Source organism: Cervus canadensis, chromosome 32 (assembly GCF_019320065.1).
Source record: "Cervus canadensis isolate Bull #8, Minnesota chromosome 32, ASM1932006v1, whole genome shotgun sequence".
NCBI classification, from domain to species: domain Eukaryota; kingdom Metazoa; phylum Chordata; class Mammalia; order Artiodactyla; family Cervidae; genus Cervus; species Cervus canadensis.
The window spans coordinates 34,330,067-34,353,321 of NC_057417.1; the positions used below are offsets into that span (position 1 = coordinate 34,330,067).

The 23,255-nt window shown below is 54.1% G+C and overlaps 1 protein-coding gene and 1 long non-coding RNA gene across 8 annotated transcripts in view; one reads left to right on the top strand and one right to left on the bottom strand.

The window, feature by feature from the left end:
• Positions 1 to 2,268: 2,268 nt before the first annotated feature.
• The window catches only part of SNX8 (sorting nexin 8), a 39,249-nt gene continuing 18,262 nt past the window's right edge, over positions 2,269 to 23,255 (top strand). The window contains exon 1 of one of the 7 annotated variants that reach the window (XM_043456244.1): positions 2,269 to 2,470. In XM_043456244.1, the coding sequence (XP_043312179.1) occupies positions 2,419 to 2,470 (52 nt within the window). In that variant the 5' untranslated portion in view covers positions 2,269 to 2,418. The other 6 variants (XM_043456247.1, XM_043456241.1, XM_043456240.1 and 3 more) reach the window with 6 other exon arrangements.
• LOC122433384 lies at positions 12,088 to 13,420 on the bottom strand. The gene is made up of 3 exons (XR_006267087.1): positions 13,181 to 13,420; positions 12,761 to 13,003; positions 12,088 to 12,503 (listed from the first exon to the last, which is right to left on the bottom strand). It is a non-coding gene; the product is annotated as an uncharacterized LOC122433384 (long non-coding RNA).

Consider the following 23,255-nt stretch of genomic DNA (forward strand, 5'->3'; position numbering starts at 1 on the left):
CTGTGTTCTGCTCCTCTGATCAATTCCATCAGAAAATTTGGAAGGCGGGGGCCTCTCCTGATTATCCCTATGTGGGGTTCCTCACTGTCCTCTCCCATGACAAACAATTCCCAACTGAGCAGATGCTCAAGAAATTTGCAAGGATAAAACAAACTTTCAACTTAGAGCAGTGGTTTTCCACCTGGGCTGCACCTTAGCATCATCCAGGGAGCTTTAAAAAAAAAAATCCCGAGTTTGGATCATACCTGCTGCTGCTGCTGCTAACTTGCTTCAGTCGTGTCCGGCTCTGTGTGACCCCATAGATGGCAGCCCACCAGGCTCCGCCGTCAAGAACACTGGAGTGGGTTGCCATTTCCTTCTCCAATGCATGAAAGTCAAAAGTGAGAGTGAAGTCGCTCAGTCGTGTCTGACTCTTTGCGGCCCCATGGACTGCAGCCTACGAGGCTCCTCCGTCCATGCAATTTTCCAGGCAAGGGTACTGGAGTGGGGTGCCATTGCCTTCTCCAGATCATACCTGAGACCAATTAAATCAGAACTTCTGAGGGTGGGCTTCAGGCGGAGTATATTTAAATGCTCCCAGGTGATTACTGCAGCCAAGGTGCAGGACCACCGAACTACAACAGAGGCCGGCTGACCATGTCAGGGGTGTTCAAGTAAAATAATAAATTTAATGTGCTGTTATTCATGCGGCTTCCCAGGTGGCACTAGTGGTAAAGAACCTACCTGCCAATGCAGGAGATGCAAGAGATGCAGGTTCGATCCCTAGGTTGGAAGATCCGCTGGAGGAAGGCACTATATCCCATTCCAGTATTCTTTTTTTTTTTTTTTTTAATTTTTATTAGTTGGAGGCTAAGTACTTTACAATATTGTAGTGGTTTTTGTCATACATTGACATGAATCAGCCATGGATTTACAAGTATTCCCCATCCCGATCCCCCCTCCCACCTCCCTCTCCACCCGATTCCTCTGGGTCTTCCCAGTGCACCAGGCCCGAGCACTTGTCTCAGGCATCCAGCCTGGGCTGGTGATCTGTTTCACCCTAGATAATATACATGTTTCGATGTGCCATATGACCCAGCAATCCCACTCCTGGGCATACACACGGAGGAAACCAGATCTGAAAGAGACACGTGCACCCCAATGTTCATCGCAGCACTGTTTATAATAGCCAGGACATGGAAGGAACCTAGATGCCCATCAGCAGACAAATGGATAAGGAAGCTGTGGTACATATACACCATGGAATATTACTTAGCCATTCCAGTATACTTGCTGGAGAATCCCATGAACAGAGGAGCCTGTCAGGCTGCAGTTCATAGGGTCGCAAAGAGTCGGACACGACTGAAGCGACTTAGCATATGCATGCTTTTATTCTTGTGTAATGGCTAGCTTTATACTTGTTCAATGCCTTACAGTTTTCAAGGTGCAGTGAGTTTAGTTTAAGCATTGAATAAGGACCTTATGACCTAGTGGGGGGAGGGGGACACAGATATGTAGCAAATTCTTCCAGGAAGTTAGAGAGGCGGAGAGAGAGGGAGGGAGTGGGAGACAAGAGAATGACAGTGTGTGTGTGTGTGTGTGTGTGTGTGTGTGTGTGTGTGTGTGTGTGTGTGTGTGTGTGTGTGTGTGTGTGCGCGCGCGCGCGCCCTTGGGAGGGGAGAAAGTGCTGAGCACATCATTTGATGCAAAACCAGCTTAAAGGAAGCCTGCGGTGGCGGAAGGAAACAGCATCCCGCTGGGACTTGGGAAAGCTTCTACAAGCCCGTCTCTGGAAGAGGCACACCACTTCCTCAGTTATGCTGGGGACAGCATCGTTGTTGGTCGGGCTCACAAAGATATCCGGTGGCTGTAGCAAGGAGAACTAACACCCTGCGGAGGGGACTCCTTCCTAGGACCCTGACTGGGGCTCTGGGCTCTTGATTGCTGTTACCGGCTCCCCGGGCGTTGACAGTTGTCCCGGTATTAGGAGGTCCACGGTCCTTACCTTGGGAACAAGGCCCTCCCTAACGGAGCCCTACCAGTCGCTCCAGCTTCCTCTTTGGCCTCCGCTTTTAGCTCCAGGAAGACCACAGCATTTGCAGCTGTGCTATGCCTCGGGGCCTGTGGGTATCCGGTCCTTCCTCCCGCCGAATTCCTCATTCCTCCAGCTTCAGCTGAGGCTCTCCGCATCCCGGGATCCCTTCACCCGGCCAGGGCCGGGGGAGCGCTCTTGTGCGGCGCTCCCACAGTCTTGTTCTGGAAGTCGGGACACTAGCTCCACTCCGGTGGCCTGTCCGTCCTCCAGATAGGGGAGGGTACCAGATGCACAGGCCCGCCTGGCCTCCAGGGGGCAGTCTGGAGACCTGACTGAGTGAGTGAACGACTGAATGACTAGGTGGCTGAGTGAGCGGGTGATCGAGTCGGTGAACGAACGAGCGGATGGACCAGCGGGCGGACGAACGAGGAAGTGAGCGAGAGAGCGGACCAGAGGGTGAGAGTGAGAATAAATGGATGAATGAGTGAGTGGGGGCCTGAGAGAGGGCAGGTGGGGACTGACTGGGCGGGCGAGGGAGCGGCCAGAGAACCTGCAGCGGGGGAGCGGCGGACGCCGGACGCTGAGCTCGCGCCTGGACCGCGCCACCTGCTCTCCGCGTGGCAGCTGAGCCTGGGCTGGTCGGGAAGAGGCGGGGGAGTGGGCGGGGCGACGCCGGGAGTGGGCGTGGCGGACCAGGCGCGTGGGCGTGGCGAGGCCGAGAGTGGGCGGGGCGATGCCGAGGATGGGCGGGGCAGGCCCGGGGCGGGCGGGGATAGGCCGGGAGTGGGCGTGGTCAAACCCTGGGCGTGGGCGGGGCGAGCCCGGGCCCAGGCCGGCGGGCGCGGAGGAAGTCACGTGGCGAGCGCTCACATGACCGGCGGCGCGATGGACCCGCTGCCCACCGCGCCCGGAGCTGCAGCTGCTGAGGCGGAGGCGGACGAGGAGGCGGACCCGCCAGCGGCAGGTATGGCAGGCATCCCCCCAGGCCCCGCGTGGCTCCGGCCCGCGCCCCCTGAGGCCCTGCGGCCTTCCGTTCTCTTCCTGGCTCCGGACTCTCCGCGCCTGCTGGGTCCTCCCCTCTCACGGCCCCTCCCGGTCCACGCCCAGGAGGGCGCGTGGCTCCGCGGCTCAGAACCCCAGCACCTGTCCGGGTTTGCGCCTCTCCGCGCGTTTCTGCTTGCGTCTCCCCGGGACTGTCCGGGCCCCTCGGGGCCGCAGGACCCGCCCGCCCCGCGCTTCCTGCGTGCCCACCTGCCCGCCGCGTGTCCCTGGACTTGCCGGGCCTTGCACGTACTGTGGCGGCTTAGGACTTGGGCGTTTCTTCTGCCAGCCCGTCGTGTTTCTCCGTAAGTGCTTTTCTTACTGCGTGAGGCTTGGCTTTTCTAGGATGGCCCCATTTAGATGGTACCCCCTCTAGCCTTCCAACGGGAGAATACATGTGGGTGTGAGTTACTGCAGCTTCGTGGTGGTGGTGGCGGCGGCGGCACGAAGTTGGAAACTCCGTTTGGAGGGCCTGGCAAGGTGTCCCTGAGGAGGTCATGCTTAAAGTGAGTCCTGGAGGGCTGGTGAGACGGTTGATTTATTAGGGAGAAAAGGAGGTAGGAGTGGAGTGAAGCTGCTGGGGGCCGGGGTGGGGGTGAACAGTGCTCTGGATTGGCCTAAGTGCTTTGAAGACCTTGGGTGAGTCTACCTTTAGACACCGGACCCGCCGCTCCCCACCCTTGGTCTTTATTTTTTGTTTCACTTGTAGCTTTGTAAGGAGTAGCATGTGATGGCTTGTGCTCATGGTTAGAACATTGTGTTCAGGAGGTCACACGTTTGAGCCCAGCGTGGGCCAGTCCAGCCTGCCTCTATCAGGTGCCCACACTGGACTCCTTATCCAGGTCACATTTGGAAATGTGAGGCAGTGTTTAAGCAGGATCGCTGCTTCCCCTGGGGATTGTAAAGCAGTTCAGAGGTGCTGGATGTGGTGGTCGTTCTGGGCTCTCTTTGCAGGTCAAGGGCAGCCTGAATGTCTCCTGCAGGACTCAGCCACTGGCTGCCATTATGGATGGTGTCAGCCACCCCTGCTCTCTGAGACTGGCAGCTGGCCTTGTTAGGGGCCGCGGTGATTATGTTAACATTACACATCCACTTGAAGGAGGTGGCATGGTAGAGGAAAAACGCAACAAGAGCAAAAAAACCAAATTTTTTATTTTAAAACTGGGAAAGCGAAAACCCAGAGGTAAGTGGCCTGCCCACAGTGGGCAATGTTAAGAGGGTATGTTGTGGTGGGGATGGTGGTTAGATGGGCTGCAATCAGAAAATAAGTTTTTGAGAGTGAATTTTATCCAAACATGTTATATGTGTCTCATGCTTGAGCAAAGGTTTGTTTTGACTGTTGAAGTTGTGACTTATGGATATACAGCGAATTTCATTTTCTCTGGTGTTCTGTCCACACAGCCGTAGCTCACTATTAGTATTAACTGTGGGGACCATGGGGGTCTAGGTCTTTGTAATGCCTTTGGGATTCTCAGAAAAAATGATGTTCAGTGTAGTTTTCAGCCTTAATGTTTAAAAAAAATTTTTTTTGAGGTTAATTTTTTTTTGGCTGCTCTGGGTCTTTGTTGCTGTGAAAGGGCTTTCTCTAGTTGCGTGGAACACGGGCTGCTCTTCCTTGCTGTGTGTGGGCCTCTTATTGCGGCGGCTCCTCTTGCAGTGGAGCACAGGCTCACGGAGAGTGGGCTTCAGCCGTTGCAGGAGGCTTGGTGGTTGTTGCGCCCGGACTTCATTTTCTCCGCAGCCTGTGGAATCCTCCCAGACCAGGGATCCAGCCTGTGTTCCCTGCATTGGCAGGCAGATTCTTTTCCACTGTACCATCAGGGGAGTCCCAAGAATCATATTATATTCTAATCCCTGGAAGCTTAAGCTGTGAGTGATAACTCCCTTCCTAAAAATTTAACTTTCAATTTTGCAAGACGTAGACAACTACATTTCCTTTCCAAAAAAAAAAAAAAAGGCAAAAACACAACTGAGAACACTACAGATGGGCACTCACCCCCGCTCACCAGTTTGGGATGGATCCTCTCACCCCGTTTCTGTGCTTATACTCACGTGTGCTCAGACAGTGTACACCTCCTTGTGCCTCTGTGCCTGTTTTTCCCTAGGGTCGTGTATTGGTTTTCTGCTGCTGCTGAAACAAAAATGACCGCACAAAGTGACCACAAAGTGGCTTAACCAGCAGAAATTTATCATTTTACAGTTCAGAAGGTCTGTAGTCCAGAACGGGTTTCCCTGAGCTGAAATCTAGCTGTGGGCAGATCTGCGTTCCATCCGGAGGCCCTGGGGGAGAAGCCGTTTCTTGGTCTTTCCCAGCTCCCAGATGCCTTCCACATTCCTTGACTGATAACCCCCTTGCTCCAGGTGCCCCAGGCCACGCCTTTCTTGCCCTGTCCTGTCTCCGACTCTTTCTTCTGTCCACTTCTTCTACATTTAAGGACCCCTCGGATTACATTGGGCCCACCTGGTAATCTGATAGGATTCTCCCAATTTTAATGTCAGCTTATTAGCAACCTGAATTTTATCTGCACCTTTAGTTCTCCTTTACTGTGTAATCTAACAGACTTTAGGGTCTTTCTGGGATTTTCTGGGATTAGGGTGTGGGTACCTTTAGAGGTCATTAGTCTGCCATAATGGCTGCCCAAGGTGGCTCATCGGTAAGGAACCCAGTTGCCAGTGCAGGAGATGCAGACGACTTGGGCTTGATCCCCAGGTCGGAAAGATCCCCTGGAGGAGGAAATGGCAGCCCACCCCACAGTATTGTTGCCTGGGAAATCCCCTGGACAGAGGAACCTGGTGGGCTGTAGTCCATGGCCTTGCAAGAGTCAGACACGACTGAGCACCCACCCACATTCTGCCATAAACACCCTAAGGAGTGGAATTGCTGGGTTGTAGCGTTACATACTTTTTTTAAAAAAAATTATTTTTGGCTGTGCTGGGTCTTTCTTGCTGCCTGGGCTTTTCTCTAGTCGCAGCTAACGAGGGGTTACTCTCTAGTGGTGGTGTGTGGGCTTCTCCCTGGGTGGGTTCTCTCGTTGCGGAGCACAGGCTCTCTGGCGCAGAGTTCAGTAGTTGTGGGTCCTGGGCTCAGTATCGTGACTCCCGGGCTCAGCTGCTCCGCGGCGTGTGGGGTCCTCCTGGATCAGACATCAGTCCCACGTCACCTGCATCGGCAGGCGGATTCTTTACCCCTGAGCCACCAGGGAAGCCCAGTTGCACGTTTTTTGTTTTAACAAATTCTGACAAATTATCCTCTCTGGTGGCTGTTACCCGTTTATACCTGTAACAGCAACGCCTCTTTTCCCCGTCACCTCACCACCACTAAATGCCATGTTTTAAAAAAGATTCCTTCAGCATTAGAGAAATTAAGAACATGTTTTATTTTTGTTTTAATGTCTGTTTCTTCAGTTATTGGTGAGGTTTAGTTTCTTGTGATGCTTTGATCTTGTATGACCTTCCTGAGCTGACTGTTCTTATCTTTGGCCCATTTTCTTACGGGATTTTTATTTTTTTTTCGCTTTGTAGCAGTTCTTTTTGCATTTTGGACTTAGACCTGTTGTGGATTTCATATTAAAATAACCATCAAAATATCTGATTGACTGGAACACTTTTTTCTGATTGCAGCATGAGAGTTTATTTCAGGGTCTGTTCAGAGGTTATAAAGCTCAGTGAGGATGCCCTGGAGTGCCTAAGAATCAGTGTGATAGGTGCTTGCTTGTCTAATCTGATTTTGGGAATTGCATCATACTGGGTAAGAATACAGATTACCACTGGGTCCCAGCCCTGCTTTCCTACAACCCTGCAGACCTAAACTTAGTCTTCCCTTCCTTCTTTCCTTCTTCCCTGCACCTCAAAGCTCCTGGGATCTTAGTTTCCTGACTAGGGATTGAACTCTAGACCTTGACAGTGAAAGCGCCATGTCCTAAGTGATCGGTTTCAGTTCTGCTGTAGCCCCTCGCTGAAAGTGCGCCGTACCTGCTGCTCGGTTAGGAAGCTCTGAGCTGTTTGTCGTCCCAAGCCTCGGGGGGCGGGGGCGGGGGCCTCCGGGCTTTCTGTGGGGTCAGACCTGAACTCTGCTCCTCCTCTGAGCGACCCCATCGCCTGCGCACTTGTGTGGTCTGCACGCCCCCCACGCTCCCGCCACCACCCCACTGCCGCTGCTCTGCCTGGACACAGTTGTCAGGCAGTTCACTGACCTGTTGCTTGAGGTGTATGCATTTGACGGATTAAATTATACCTTAAAGTATCACCTGCTTTGGGCCAAAAAAATACCTTCCTGTCCATCCATCTCTTTCCCTCCATCACACACATTTCTGTTGTCAGCTCCTGAGGGGCAGAAACCATTATTTTTCTTTATATCTCAGCATCTGCTAATGGAGACAGGGCTCCGCTAGAATAGAATCACATGTGGTTTTTTTTTTTTTTTTTCGGTGCCATGCAGGATCTTAGTTCCCCAACCAGCGATGGAACCTGGGCCCCCTGCAGTAGAAGCGCAGAGTCCTGATATGCTGCACCGCAGGAAATTCCCTAGAATTACGTTTTTATCCCAAGTGTGTTTAGGATAGCGTCACATTTTAGTTTGGTGACAGTGGTAGCTGTGTGAGTGTTATTTAAATTGGTGTTAATGCTCTTTGAACTCTGTTCCTCTGTCTCTCTCACACACACACAATTTGCAAGGTAAAATGTGTCCATCTGAGGAAAGAGGAACTGAATCTCTCCTACGTAGGGCAGATTTTGCCAGAATTTGTGGTTAGCAAGAAAGTGATGTGTTCTGGTAGGGGAATTCTGTTTTGGTTTATTTTTTTCCTTCCCAAGAAAAATGCACCAGAAAAAGAGATGTTTGGCCTGCAGCGTGCAGGCTGATGGGAGAGGCTTCAGTGGTGAGGTGCCGGTGAGATGGGAGTGGCCTCCCCGGGGCCTGCAATTCGTGTTAAGACGAGCTGCCCCGGTGATTAGAACCCAGGCCCAGTGAGCAGGCTGGCGGCCTGGACCCTCAGGGATTCAAAGAGTGCACCCCCTGACCGTGTTACCCTCTGAAGAACAGTAGTGTTTTCATCCTTTGAATGTGTTCGTTGTAGAATAGGTAAGAAATCATAACCGGACTCGAGGGAGAGATTCCTGGGGAGACGTGTCAGCAGGAGATCCAGCCAGTCCATCCTAGAGGAGACCAGGCCTGAACGTTCCCTGGGAGGACTGGTGCTGAAGCTGAATCTCCAGTACTTTGGCCGCCCGATGTGAAGAGCTGACTCACTGGAAAAGACCCTGATGCTGGGAAAGACTGAGGGCGGGAGGAGAAGGGGGCGACACAGGATGAGATGGTTGGATGGCATCACCGACTCGATGGACATTTGACTAAACTCTGGAGGTTGGTGATGGACAGGGAGGCCTGGCATGCTGCAGTCCGTGGGGTCGCAAAGAGTTGGACACGACTGAGCGACTGACCACAACCAGGGATCAGTGTTAAAACCTCGTGTGGACGGGGTGGGCGTGCTCCGCGAGTGGAGCTCCAGGAAAAGCTGAGGCCACCCTTGGTGCTGTTTACGGCTGGCCTGGTTGGGGGAGGACACTCATGCCCTTGGGGTGTGGGGATGGGTGTGTTCAGGGTCCATCGGCTCTCTTACCCACTTTGAAGTATGCGTACTAAGCACGTGTGAGGTGAAGATTCATGACTGATGAGTTCCAGGGCAGTTGGTGTAAGGTCTGGAGGCAACTCTGGAAGCATTGAGACACGCCTTTCCAAGACTCTAACCCGCTTTGTGCTAGTGACCTTCTTGCCTACAAGTCTTATGAATGAGTCGTAACTGGACCAGTAAGATTTCACGTGGTGTGTGATTCCGCACTCTGAGGAGAAGGTTGCACAAGTAAGACAACCACAAATACGAATGTCTTATAAAAGAGAAATCACCCGTGAGCCCATAACCACTGGTTTTAGCCCGTTTCCTGCCCCTGTGCATGTGTTGGACATGGTTAACCTCAGGGTGTATTTACATCTTGTCTGCTCGGTTCCCTTAACGTTATTCTACGCTGCTAAGGAGTTTTCATGCTTTTCTGTTTGAGGTCTGCATGACAGTGAATCATGTGTGCTTGTAGAGTACGAAGGTGGTAAAATGTGATCCTTCACCTGGAGTCAACATTAAAAATTGTCCTGATGGTTGCACTTGGTAAACAAGGCCTCTCTCCTGCTAAACTAGTTCCCCAACCTAGAGGTGATGGCTGCTGTTAGCTATGCGTGTGGAACCACGGTTTACTAAGCTTGCTGTTAGACTTTGGAGCTGGGGAGGTGTCCTCAGATGACCTTGGTCGTGTCCTGCTTAGTGACCGTCTGCAAATACGAGTCCTGAGCCCGTGTGCCCTCTCCTGGGGGTGTTTGAGAGAAGCCAGAGAAAAGACCCCGTGTGACCCCTGTTCATCTAAAGTGCACGCCGTGCAGTTAGACTCTGCAGTGGGGGGCGCTTACGCAGGTGGAGAGGCGGCAGGTGAGGAGCGAGGGAGAGACCCTGAGAGTGGGGCTGTGCTTGCCTCTGGTCGGAGGAGGGAGCGCCTGTGAGGGCGCAGGCCGGGGGCTTCCAGGACCCCAGTGCTGTTGGCCTTTTAATCTTTGTGTTTATTTGACTGACTGGGTCTTAGTTGTGGCATGTGAACTCTTTCATTGTGGCCTCTGGGGTCCAGTTCCCTGACCAGGGATGGAACGGGGCACCCCTGTGTTGGGAGTGCAGAGTCTTAGCCGCTGGGCCACCAGGGAAGTCCCCCCAGTTCTCTTTTCCGTTTTTGACCTGGATAGGTCAGACCACGTGTGTTGATACATAAAATTGTCCGTAGACATTTTACACGCCTGTGTGTCTGTGTCTGTTTCCCAGGAGAAAAGTGTCAGGGAAATCCCAGCGTGTCCCAGATTCTGTGACATTAAGTGGATTTGCTAATAACACAGCCTGACAGGCAGAGGTGGGCGCCGGGGATCTTGTTTGAAAATGGTTTTGTAGGAATTTTGGCCTCTCAGCTTCCACTCTCGTTAATAATTGCAGATGTATTTATAACGAAAAGCATGCTTTGTTGTGTCAACACCCACCCCCAAAGGAGAACCATGCAGCTCATCAGCAGGAGATTCCTGGCTCTGCTGTTTCCGATGTCTGTGTCTGGTTATGCTGGTGCTGGCCCAGCCCACTGGCGAGCCCAGTGTCCCCGTGGCCCCTGGGACCAGCAGGAAGGGCCCCAGGGCCTCTGGCATCGTGTGTTGGGAGGGGGGACGTCTGGGGATGTCACTCTGTTGGAAGTGCAGAGGCCCTGTGCTGGGACGGAGGCGGGCGACACTCCTGACTCTGCACAGTTCATTATCTGCAGAACCGTAATTTCACCTCCCAGCTCCCGAGAAGTTCCAGTCCAGGCGGCGGGAACTGACCACTCACGGGTGGGGTTTCACACCGAAGGGAGGTTTGAAATTGCGTTGTCAGCTCTTCAGGGCCCAAGGCCAGTCTGCACGTGTCCTTATCTTGGGGTGGCTTCTGCCCCCCGCGCGTCCTCGTGGGAGGGATGGTGAAGTCGGGGTCTCGTGAAGTCTCCGTAAGAGGCTCAGGGTTCCCCGTGCGCTGTGGGGGTTCTGTCCCCTGAGAGGGGCTCTGCTGGGGGAGAGCGTGTCCCGCCCGCCACCTCCCTGGTGGGGGGCTTGGCGGGGCGTGGTGCACGGTAGTGCTGCGTGTGCGCAGTGGTGACCAGGGCCTGCCTTGTGCCTGACGCATGAACCAGCTTAATCCTGCAGTAATGCTGTGCAGTGAGGGGTCTCACCCGCCCCACCTTACAGATGGGGAAACCGAGGCACCCAGAGACTGAGACTCGCCCGCACCTGCTGCTGGTGGCCGAGCTGGGGTCCCCTGGCGCCCGGCTCCGGCGATGCGTCGGGTCCGACCTCCTCACGCCGCCGGCCCCTTTAGGAGCCTGTCTGGAGAATTGGCTTCTGACTGAGTAACCAGCCACTCCTAGACACAGACCCTTTGTCCTCAGAGGGTTTTTCTGAGGGGAAGGAGGTTCCAGGATCCCGTTCTTGTGGAGACCACCCGAGACCCTCATGAGGGTTGCCGTCTTCTCTGTCCAGAAAGGGGGCATCTGCCCAGAGGGTGTGTTCCCCGAGCGCAGGAGGGCCGTGAGGGGGCCCGGCCCTGCCCTCGCCCCCCGAGAAGCCCGCGATCAGCCTTGGGGGGGGCGTCGCAGGGGGCTTGCTTCCCGTGGCGGTGGGTGTGGAAACTCAGGAGTAGCAGGCCCCGGCCCGCGTGTGTGGAGCCCGGGCTGAGTCCCGTCACGTGTGCGTGGCTCGGATCAGCTGCATCCTCCAGTTCTGGGGCTCCGGGCGCTCAGCCTTCCCTGCCTGGAGACCTGGCTCTCCACCTTCTGTGCAGACTTAGCTGTGGGCGAGAACTGACTCAATACTTTCCTTTCTGTGACATTTTTCATAGTTCCTAGTTGGTCCCTGCCAGTTTCCGAGGCGTTCCGTGTTCTGGTTGATTAACTGCGTTCCTAGTTGTCTACTGCAAGGCAGCCGGCAGGCAGGGGCCCTGTCTCACTCCCTGTGATCAGTAAATACCTGTTTAAGTGGGTTTACTTGTATGTCACTTGGCTTATAATATTGGGTGATTGCTTGGGATTTTATCAGAGGGACTGAATTAGGCTGCAAATGCAGGTTCTCTGCGTCGCCTCCGCTGGAATCCAGAGATGGAGCCTGCCAGGTATTTTAGAATATGTTCATTTTCCCATCCAGAGATCCTAGAAAACCTGAGTCACTTTTAGACGAAACCATCCAGGCCTGGGAGGGGTTTTTTTTTTTTTTTTTTTTTTTAAAAAGAACAAAACCAAAACCAGATTGAATTGAACAGAGATGAGTATTCTTTTTGGAACTTTGAACTTCTGCTTTGTCAGTAATTCCAAGATTCCCGAGTTAGCTAAAATAGTTTTGTTTTTTTTTTTAAACTCTGGAAAAAGTCCCTGGGCCTCCCCACATGAAAGCATTCCAGAAGTGAGAGACCCAAGGAGACTTTTTGATGAACAGATTCCACGAGTCCTTCCAGAAGCAGGTTAGTCAGGTTCCTGAAGAAGCAGGGGTCCCCGCGGGCGGGCGGGTTCCTCTTGCTGGGAGTTGGGCCGGGGAGACCATCTGACAGGTGACTCCTTTCGGGACTCCTTCCATTTTGTGATGTCCTAAGGAAACAAATGGGCGATTTCCCCCCTCTGTGTGGTTTGGCCCCTTGCGTCTACCGCAGGGAGGAACAGCCACTCGCAGCCAGAGAAGCCCCGTTGGCGTGAGCGTCAGTCGTTCATGTGCCCGGACTGGAGGGCCGGGCCGTCTGTGCTCTGGGGGTTCTCGTGGGATTTAGGGAGTCACGTCGCCGTGGGACCAGCACTGGAGTGACCGGCGTGCCCTGGCCAGCAGTTGGTTTCAGTCTGCGGTTCTGTCTGGGCGCACGTCCTGTAAAAACCGGGCACGGTGCTGTAAGCTTTCACATAGAAACGTGTTTTTAAAGTTCTTGCCGTCAACCAGGAATGTGCCTGGTGTCCCCGTTTCGGAGAGGAGGAAGCAGTGCGGAGAGCTGAGCTGCCCGCTCACAGCCACAGGGGAGACAGGCGTTTGCACCGAGGCGCCCCGACCTCTGGCCCCGGAGTGTGGCGTGGCCCCGGTCCCCTGCACGTTGCGGGCGTCGCATGAGGCCCCGTGAGTCCCCTCACCTGGCGTGGGCTCTGGCCCCACGAGTCACCTGGCTCACCCTGACGTCCGGCCGGCCTTGCTGCTGGGGGGCCTCCAGCTTTCACGTCTGTAAGATGAGGTCAGAGTGTTTACTTGGAGCGTCTGCAGGGTTAAGGAGACGTTACATGAGCATCCAGAAGTTTCAGACACCGGTCGTGCCTCTTCAGTGGTGGTTGGCCCTGCACACAGCTGTCCGGGTGACCGCCTTCATCCCGCTTTTGGGTCTGTGGCGGGAGGAGGAAGGGGGAGACGCTTTATTAAGGGGTTTCTCCGCGCTCAGCAGCTGCGTCTGCTCCGACTGACCTGCGGCTTCACAGCCGCGCGGACACGGGAGGTCCCGGGGCCCTGAGTGTGGCCGCGGGGCGTCTCTGGGGCGGCCTCCCCAGCTCAGCTTCTCTCACCTGTGCCTGGAACCCACCGGAGGGTTTTGCGTGTGGATGGTCTTTTCCTCTTAGCAGACACCTTCTCTCAGAGCGCGAGCCGTCCGTATTCCAGGCTCCGTCCTGGGCTAGGAGGATACTTAGTCCGTGTTCACAAGAACTGCAGAGGAGAAGGAATTCCTCAGGCATTTTTAAAGGCTTTGTTGAGGTGTAATTCACATACCACATAATTCACCCACGTCAAGCCTGCAGTTCAGTGGTTTTTAGTGTACCTTGAGAGTGATGCAGCCTCACCATGGTTGATTCTAGAACATTCTCCTCATCTGGTTCCCATCAGTAGTCACCCCCCTTTTCCTCCAGACCCCTCGTCACCCAGACTAATAACCACTAGTCTTTCTGTCTCTATGGACTTGTGTCTTCTTGAGACGTCATATAAATAGAACCGTGTATTAGAACATCGTAGGCCTTAGTGACGACTCCTTTTACTCAGCAGTGTTTTCAGAGTTCATCTGTGTTGTAGCTTGAATCAGTATTTCTTTTTATGGCTGACTAATACTCCATCGTGTGGATAATTCACAGTTTACTGATTCGTGCGTCAGTCCACGGACGTCTGGGTTGTTCCCGTGTCTTGGCTGCTGTGACTGGTACTGACGCCAGCGTCCCTCCGCCTGCTGGGTGGACCTGGTGTTTCACTTCTCGTGGGCATCCACCTAGGAGTGGAGTCATCGGCTCACAGCCCGTGTTTGACCTTCTGAGGTTGGCTGCCGGGCTCTTTCACCGCTGAGTGTGTGGGTTCCAGGTTCTCCACGACCTTGCCAGCGCTTGTCACTGCCTGCCTTTCTGACTCCAGCCACCCCAGTGGGTCGGGTCCCGAGGGGTTGGACCTCTTTTCACGTGCCTCTTGGCCTTCTGTACGTCTCCTTTGGTGAAATGTCTATTCAGATCACTTGCCAACCTTTAAAATTAATGTCTTCTTTAAAAGCTTGAGTTATGTCTTCTTTATGTATTTTAGGCGCAAGTCCCTTATTGGATGCATAGTTTTGTCCATATTCTGTGGATTGTCTTTTCACTTTCTTGATGATTTTTTATAGCACTAGGTTTTTGGTTTTTGTTCTTTTTTGTTGTTGTTGTTGTTTGGCTGTGCTCTGTGGCTTGCTGGATCTTAGTTCCCCAACCAGAGATCGACCTGGCCCTGGCAGAGAAAGTGCTGCGTCCTTACCACTGGACCACCAGGAAATTCCCAGCAGTTTCTGATTTTCATGAAGTCCAGTTGGTCTGTTTTCTTTTGCTGGTGCTTCTGGGGTCATATCTAGGAAGGCTTTGTGTGACCCAAGGTCACAGGCATTTGCTCCTGTGCTTTCTGCTGAGAGTTTTATAGTTTTAGCTCTGACGTTTGGGGCCGTGATCCGTCTTGGGTGAGTTGTGTTTGGTGTGGGGACGGTGCCTGCTGGTGTTCTCTGGGAACCTGGCTGTCCGTCATCATGCAGAGCTCCTGGGATTCACATGGTGTGTGCCCCTCCTGTGCTGGGCAGGATCAGGGAGTGAGAGCTCCCTGAGGGGTTTGCGTGGTGTGTGTGGGAAGCCTGTGAGCCAGGTGGGTTAGGAGGAGCTCGGCCAGGACGCTCAGGCCAGCCCGAGAGCTCGAAGACCAGACACTCCAACGGGCGCTCGGGGCGCATCCCTGGTGAAGCACGTCTGCGTCCAGCTCCTGAGGCTGGAGGGGACTCGATTCGGAAATTCCCAGCTAGTAAGTACAGAGGGCTTGGAGGGACCTTGAGAGGTTGGTTGTTATAGACAAATATGTGAAGCAAAATATACAAACGCCTAATGGCTTCTCAGGTGTCTCAGAAGGTAAGGAATCTGCCTGCAATGCGATTGAGCCCTGGGTCGGGAAGACCCCTGGAGAAGGAAGTGCAGCCCACTCCAATGTTCCTGCCTGGGAAATCCCAGGGACAGAGGAGCCTGGCGGGGTACAGTCCCTGGGGTCACAGAGAGCCGGACACGACCGAGTGACTGAGCTTGCACACACAAAAGCACTTAAACCTTTGCAGGAAGGTGGAAAACATCCTTTTCTTGTGGTGGAGATTGGGCCAATGGAGCTTTATAGAATCAGGGTTTTTGTCTCATATTCTTTGGGGCAGATAAACAGATAAGACGCAGGTTGGCAGAGAGGCCGTGGTGGGGTGCAGACCCGCCAGGGTGAGGCTGTCGCTGCTCAGGGCTCTCTGTGGCCGTGCTTGGTGACGGCCGCCCTGTGTGAGCAGCTCTTCCTCTCGCTGCAGCTCACCGAGGCAGGGTTCCTGCCGCCAGGGAGGCCTGAGTGCTGTGGGGTGTGAGGGGGGGGGGCGGGGGGCGTCCCACCTGTCCCCAGGCACAGCAGGCCTTGACTGCTCCGCGCGGCCTTGCTCGTGGGAGTTGGATTCCCGCTTTGCGCTGACAGATGCTTCCTGGGCCGTTCCTCTCTGCTGGACCCTGTTCTTCGTCACCGGGCTGCCAGCTGGGAGCAGAGTAAACACAGGCTGCGCTCGTGGGCTCTGTTCTCGCCGTGGAGGTGGACGGTATTTGGTGGACGAGGCGAGTGGGATGCCGGTGGGCGCTCTGGCTGGGGGGTGGTTAGGGTGCAGCTTGCTGTCACCGAGGAAGCATCATTGAGAGCGACGTGGGACCGAGTTTCCAGGAGGTGGTCTGGTGGGTTTCTGGGAAAGGGGACCCTGGCCAAAGAGGCAGCAGGCGTGAGCTGTGTTCAGGGGCAGCGCGGGAAGAAGCCAGTGTGGCCGGAGAGGCGGCCCAGGAGGGCAGGAGCCTTTCCCGGCTGAAGAAGTGAATGTTCGGGGCGGGCGGTGCTGGAGGTGAGGAAACTTCCCGCTAAGAGCTGTTCTGCTGATGGGCTGTCATTATGATCCTCACTTAGGAAGCTTTAGTTCTTTCTTCTTTTTCTAAAAGTCATTTCCTTTGTTTATTTATGGCTGTGCGGGGTCTGCGTTGCCGTGCAGACTTTGCTCTAGTTGCGGGAGCGGGGCCTCCTCTGCGTGGGGGTGCTCGGGCTCCTCTAGCTGGGCAGCTCGCGCTCTCGGGCACACGGGCGCGATGGGTGGGGCTCCTGGGCTCTCGACACGGGCGCGGTAGTCGTGGCCCACGGGCTTAGTTGTTCCACAGCACGTGAGATCCTCCCGGATTGGGGATCAAACCCGTGTCCCCTGCATGGGCAAGCGGGTTCTTAACCCCTGAGCCCCCAGGAAAGCCCTCTCTCTTTTTTTCTTCGATGCTGCTAGGAGACACACACAGATGGCTCAGATGACTGTGATGTCTGAAGAGGCGTGTGAGCGATGCGGTGTGGCTCATGTGGGCGGATAAAAGCCATTCGGGGAAGTGTCTGTTAGCAGGAAAAAGTGTAGAATTCTCCAGGAACTGATTGTAACGGAGAGAATGAAAAACAGAGCAGAGTACTCTGTGCACGGCAGTGTTCTTCATGCTGCTTTTAACAGCAGAGAGCAGTTAGCCGGGGTACGGCTAAGTGGCCTTTAGTTCTGTCCCTAGGTCATTACGCAATGTCTGCAGGCAGCAGTCTTAATAACTTCAGAGAGACAGAACGTACAAGGAGGGAAACCAAGAGAAAACGGCAGGTGGGCTGCGGACGGCGTTAGAGAGTCAGGGGCCTTCTGGAAGGGTGGGTTCAGGCGCTCGGGAAGTAGTGAGCATGGGCCAGCGCCTGAGGCGCCGGGACCCCGGTGCAGCTGGCTCAGCCGCTGGGAGAACGGGGGTTTGCTGAGCGGCGCTCACGGAGCCCCAGGACGCAGTGATCTCACTCTTGGGAACGGACCCAGCAGGAACGCACACGTGTGCCGCCCACACGAGGGTGCTGGCCTGTCCTTGGCAGCGGCGTGTGGAACCGCCCAGGCGCCCGGTGGGCGCAGAGTGAGCGGGGCTCTGGCCGACCCGCAGCCCCGAGTGTGGTGTAAGCCCGGCGGAGCTGCCCGGAGGCTCTAGCGTTCTCTGCCCGGGGGAGGAGCCGCGTGAGGGGTGTCTGTCCGGGCGCTGCTGCGCTGTGAGAGCTCCCTGCAGTGAGCGGTGTGAGACGTTCTCTTCTCTGTCAGCACGCCCTGTTTCAGCTGAAAAGGTTTTCACAGCCATTGGGAAAAGAAACTAGCTGTGTGTTTATTCTCTGTAATGAAGTACAGGATGTACAGGTACTTTCCGGAAACTTATATAGAGAAAGTGCACAAACCTCGCCCATCCACTCTGGGATGGCGGTGACTTTGGAATAGGAAACAGGGTTGGGAGGATGGTGTGTGCATCTGTAATGTTTTATTTAAATTTTTTTTCAGCAAAGAATATGGCACCGTGTCCTCTTGAGTGAAATCTCGGTGGATACACGGGTTCTGATATTTTCTATATTTTCAAGTTTGTTTGAAGTATTTCTTCACAACAAAAATGTGTCCATTTAAAAGTTACATAACATTCCCCCGATGGCTCAAGGGGTGAAAAATTTGTGTGTAATGCATGCAGGAGACACCTGAGACATGGGTTTGATCCCTGGGCAGGGAAGATCCCCTGGAGGAGGGCAAGGCAGCCCACTCCAGGTTCTTTCCTGGAGAGTCCCATGGACAGAGGAGCCTGGTGGGCTACAGTCTTTGGGGTCGCAGAGTAGGACACAGCTGAGCATGGGCGTTGCAACAACAGGGCACCATGGAAGTGAACCTGTTCATGGTGATTATATGAGTGGCTAGGAATTAGGAAGGTTTTTGCTTTTACAGAAAAGTTGAAAGAGAAATGTGGTCATGGAAACTTGGAAACATACTTGAAAATTGTGTCATATTACAACTCTGCACATGTGGAGAAGAATGCACACAGTGACTGGATATTCATAGATTGTTGGGTTGGAGGGTTTTCTATATGTTAATATATTGTGATGTTAATAAAATAAGTCACTGAAAGAAAAGTGAACCTTGAATTTAATGAAATAGAGGCCATGCACAGTTTGTTGGAGCTCCTGAGTTACGGATAATGAAGAGCTGAGTGGTGACATCACTTTTTGAGGCGAGCTGACCACAGACGGGGCGGGGGCGGGGGGCTCTGTTTCCTGGCATTGGCGGGGGAGGGGGGGGTGGTGCATTCCTGACGTTCCCTGGCCACAGAGCTGCTGAATTCTCATTTCTGAGGCCGTGGCCGTGATAAGGATGCGGAGACTTCTGCTTCCATTTCCTGAGAACAGTTTGTTAATTTCAGAACAGCAGAATAGCTCAGCGTTCCCAAAGGTTGAAGCAGTTTCATGAGTCTGAGAAGGAACATTCAGGTTGAACACGGAAGGTGTCTGCTGACCCCGTTTCATGCTGTTTTGGTGGAAACGTTGTCATCCGAAATGTCCTTCATCCCGTGAGCATCCGCTTGTTTTAGGTGAGGGTCTGGACCCCAGGCCCCGTGACCGCGGTTCTCCACAGAGGCCCTGTGACCAGCAGCGTCACCTGGGAAATCGTGAGAAACTCAGACCCTCAGGCCCCACCCTAGACTCTCGGGGGCGGGCAGCACTCTGAGTGTTTTCACATGTGAAATACGCGTAGCATGCAGCTTTAGCCGTTGCTGGGTGTGCCTTCCGCGGTGGTGAGCACGTTTGTTCTGCCGTGTCTGTGGATACTGTCCGAGTCTACAGGTTCAGCCCACATAGCTGAAACTGCCCGCCGAGCACTCACTCCCGGCCTCTTCTCCCCCAGCCCCCGATAACACCCCCCACTTTTACTTTCTTTTTCTGTGACTTCGTTCTGGGAACCTCGTGAGGGTGGAATCACACACCACTTGTCTTTGCGTCTGGCTCATCTCACTGAGCGTGACATCCTCCAGGTTCCTCCGTGATGTAGCAGGTTCAGTAGTTGGTTACTTCTTAAGGCTGAGCACTGTTCCATTGTGTGGACAGGTTGCACTTGGCTGATCCATCATCCGTCAGTGGTCACTTGGGTGCTAAGTCACTTCAGTTGTGTCTGACTCTTTGCTGCTCTATGGACTGTAGCCCACCAGGCTCCTCTGTCCACAGGATTCTTCAGGCAAGAATACTGGAGCACGTTGCCATTTCCTCCTCCAGGGGGTCTTCCCGACCCAGGGATTGAACCCACGGCTCGTGCATTGCAGATGGGTTCTTCTCCACTGAGCCGCTGGGGAAGCCCGGACACTGGGCAGTTCCCCTTCGGCTGCCGTGATCCTGGCTGTGCGACCACGGCTTCTCGTTCCTGCTTTCAGTTCTTTTGGGTATAGACCCAGACGTGGAATTGCTGGGTTCTCTGGCGAGTCTCTGTGTAACTTTACGAGGAACTGTTGCTCCGTTCTCTGTCGCAGCAGCACCGAGTTTTACAGTCCCACTGGCCGTCCTCCACGTCCTCTCCCTGGATTTTGTCTGTTTCTTTTGACAGTAGCGATCTTAACCATTCATTCCACACCTGAGCGTGGCCGGGCCCGAGGATAACCCTGACACCCGGCGCTCACTCTGGAGGCTTCTGCTGTCACCGAGCTGTGTCCCGCTGGACCGTGGCCGCGGTGGACAGAGGAGGGGAACCCCGAACCTGGAGTCCATCAGAGGACACATCCCCCTGCTGCCCAGTGGAGACGGTGGGGACCTCCCGCCACTGGCTGCCTTTGGGGGCCATGTGACCCCCCAGTGGCTGCCACTGTACACTGAGGGGCTGTCTGCCCATGGGGAGACCCCTGGGGGAGGCGGGGCTGAGCGGGCTTAGGCGGTTCTGGGGTGCTCAGAGCCACTCCCCAGAGCCAGCGTGAAGGGTGTGGGGCGGCAGGCTGGCTGCCCCCCCACCCCGTGAGAGGCTCTCCCGCTGGTGGCCCCGCGTCCTCAGCGTTTGCTGAGGGCTGCCAGATAAAGCAGAGGTGCGTGTGGGACAGACCTCGCTGGCCTCCCAGAGCTTTGTGTGGGAGTCAGGGCCCCCAGCTCTTAGCTGCTCATAGGACCTGCAGGGCTGGCCTCTCGGGGTGCCTCCCAGTGTCAGAGTTACTGCCTGAAGATTCCGGCGGTGTGTTGGGTGGATCGTTGGTCCGGGCGTGGGTCCCGAGTTCCATTGCTCTGATTTGTGGCTAAACGACCTGGCGCTTGCTGGGCTTCCCAGGTGGCTCAGTGGTGAAGAATCTGCCTGCAATGCGGGAGATGTGCGTTCGATCCCTGGGTCAGGGAGAACCTCTGGAGGAGGGTGTGGCAACCCAGTGTTCCTGCCTGGAGAATCCCGTGGACAGAGGAGGCTGGCGGGCTACTGGTGGGCTGCGGTCCGTGGGGTCTCGAAGAGTCGGACACGACTGAGCAGGAGCATCGTCAGACCTGGAGCGTCCCGGGAGCGCGGGTCTGGATGGAGTTGCGTCCTCCCCGGAGGCGGTCCCTCGTCGAGCGGCAGGAGGGCACGCGGTGTGGTTGGCTGGCCTGGGAGTGGCTCAGCTCCCATCAGTGTCACCCCGGGGCCAGCAGAGCAAGAGGTCCAGTGCGGAGACGAAGCCGCCCACCGTCCTGATGCAGGGCCGGGGAGCGAGCGGCTCTCAGGCCCACAGGCCAAGTGCCTCGGGCTGACACCTGCCCGCTCGGTTGGCCCTTATGAGAACGGAACGAGACAGCACAGCTCAAACACGGCTCCCGGAGGCACTTTGGATGCCCGCCCCGCCCAGAGTGCAGGGGCTCCACTCCCGAGAGTTCCTAGTCTGCTGAGTGAGCGTAGCACGCGCTCCCACCCGGCCGGCGTCAGGCCCGGGCTCCAGGCTGTTCAAGGTCAGGGCTTCCGCCGCCAGGGGACCCCACGTGGAGCAGTTCTGTGTGGAAGGGTCGGAGTGGGGAGGGTGGGGGACGGTCTTGGAAGGGCCCATCGGGATGCTGCGGTCCCTAAGGCCCCAGTGGGGACGCAGGGCCCAGTGTGGGCGTCTCTGCTGCCTTTTACTGTGAACAGAAGGCTCAGAGGCAGTCACTCGCCAGCCACATACTGCGGGCTTGGAGGCTGGAATTGAGCCGCTGTCTGCCTGTGGTCACAGCCAGGCTCTGTCCACCGCCGTGAGCCCGGGCCTGACCGGCCCCTCTCGTCTGGGCTGTTCCACCTGTGGGGGCTGGGTCGGCGGGTGGTGCCTCTTCCAGACGTCGGTCTTCTTGTTGTTCAGTCGCTAAGTCACGTCTGACTCTTTGTGACCCCCACGGGCTGAAGCATGCCAGACGTCTCTGTTCTTCGCTGTCTTGGGGAGTTTGCTCAGACTCATGTCCTTCCAGCCATCTCAGCTGCTCTTATGGGGTTCATGTCCTTCCCTCCATCTCAGCTGGTCTTGTGGGGCGGCTCAGACTGGCTTCGGAGGCTCCGTTTGAGGAGAGGCCTCCTGGTGAACGTAACGCTGACCCCTGGGGGAGACCGGAATCTTCGCGCTGCCCTCTGCCCCGTCTGCATGTGGTCCGTCACATGACAGCGAGCCTGTTGGAAATGGCACCTTTCTCTTCTTTTTTGTTCTTAAATGTTTTTTCTTGGAATATATGGCTGTCCTAGTTTAGCAAATTGATGTTCGGAATCGTGGCTTTCTTATGATTCAAACATAAGGAAGGGGTTGTTCTCAAGGCGGTTGAGAGTAATGTCTTTGATTTAAAATGTGTCTTTGTGTTTTAAATCCTTCAGCGATCAAAGTTCGGGTTCTTCAGCATGTGGTCATTTGCTAATCATTACTGAGCTTACCTTCCTTCTCAGGACATTGTTTTATTTTAATCATCAGGAAAATCATGAAGTTTTCTCTATTAAGCGTGTGTTTTTATCATATAAAATTTTAAATAGAGACCTCCTGGTGCTCTTTCAATGATCTTTCCCCCCATTAATTTAATTTTTTCCTCTTCTTTCGTTACAGCTTTCTTTTACATTAAGTTTTTTTTTTTTTTTCCAGTGTTCCATTTACCTCCCTACATTGTTTCGGGTATTATACTTTTGGGGGGTTATTTTCTTGGTGATTGCCATGGGAGTTATAGCTTCTGTGTTTGTAATAGGCTGCCTTGGATTAATAAGATTTGATTTCAGTAATATAGAGACCTCTCGCTTCTGCGCCCTCTCCCCTTCCTGTGCTGCCGTCATATGAATCGTTGCTTTTTTTTTTTTTTACGAATCGTTGCTTTTGTTCAGCCGCTAAGTCCTGTCTGACTCTGCAACCCCACGGACCGCAGCACGCCAGGCTCCTCTGTCCTCCATTAATCCCAGAGTTTGCTCAGATTCGTGTCCGTTGAGTCAGTGATGCCATCTCACCGTCTCATCCTCTGCCGCCCCCTTCTCCTGGTGCCTTCCATTTCTCACAGCATCGGGGTCTTTCCTGTCTCACAGATTACATCTGTATAAGTTGTTCCCTATCAAAACAGACTTACACTCGTTGCTTTTATACAGTTGTCTTTAAAATCAGCCAGGAAAAAGAATTGCAAATAAAGAAATACATGAGTGCTGTCTTTAATCCTTACTGATATGGTTACTGGTGTGCCTCATTAGTTCCTGGGGATTCGTTTCTTTTCTTTTTTTTCCCATTTATTTTTATTAGTTGGAGGCTAATTACTTTACAATATTGTAGTGGCTTTTGCCATACATTGACATGAATCAGCCATGGATTTACATGTGTTCCCCTTCCCAATTCCCCCTTCCACCTCCCTCTCCATCCCATCCCTCTGGGTCTTCCCAGTGCACCAGCCCTGAGCACTTGTCTCATGCATCCAACCTGGGCTGGTGATCTGTTTCACCCTTGATAGTATATTTGTTTCAATGCTGTTCTCTCAGAACATCCCACCCTCGCCTTCTCCCACAGAGTCCCAAAGTCTGTTCTGTACATTTGTGTCTCTTTTTCTGTCTTGAATATAGGGTTGTTGTTACCATCTTTTAAAATTCCTTATATATGCGTTAGTATACTGTATTGGTGTTTATCTTTCTGGCTTGCTTCACTCTGTATAATGGGTTCCAGGCTTATCCATCTCATCAGAACTGATTCAAATGAATTCTTTTTAATGGCTGAGTAATATTCCATGGTGTATATGTACCACAGCTTCCTTATCCGTTCGTCTGCTGGTGGGCATCTAGGTTGCTTCCATGTCCTGGCGATTATAAACAGTGCTGTAATGAAC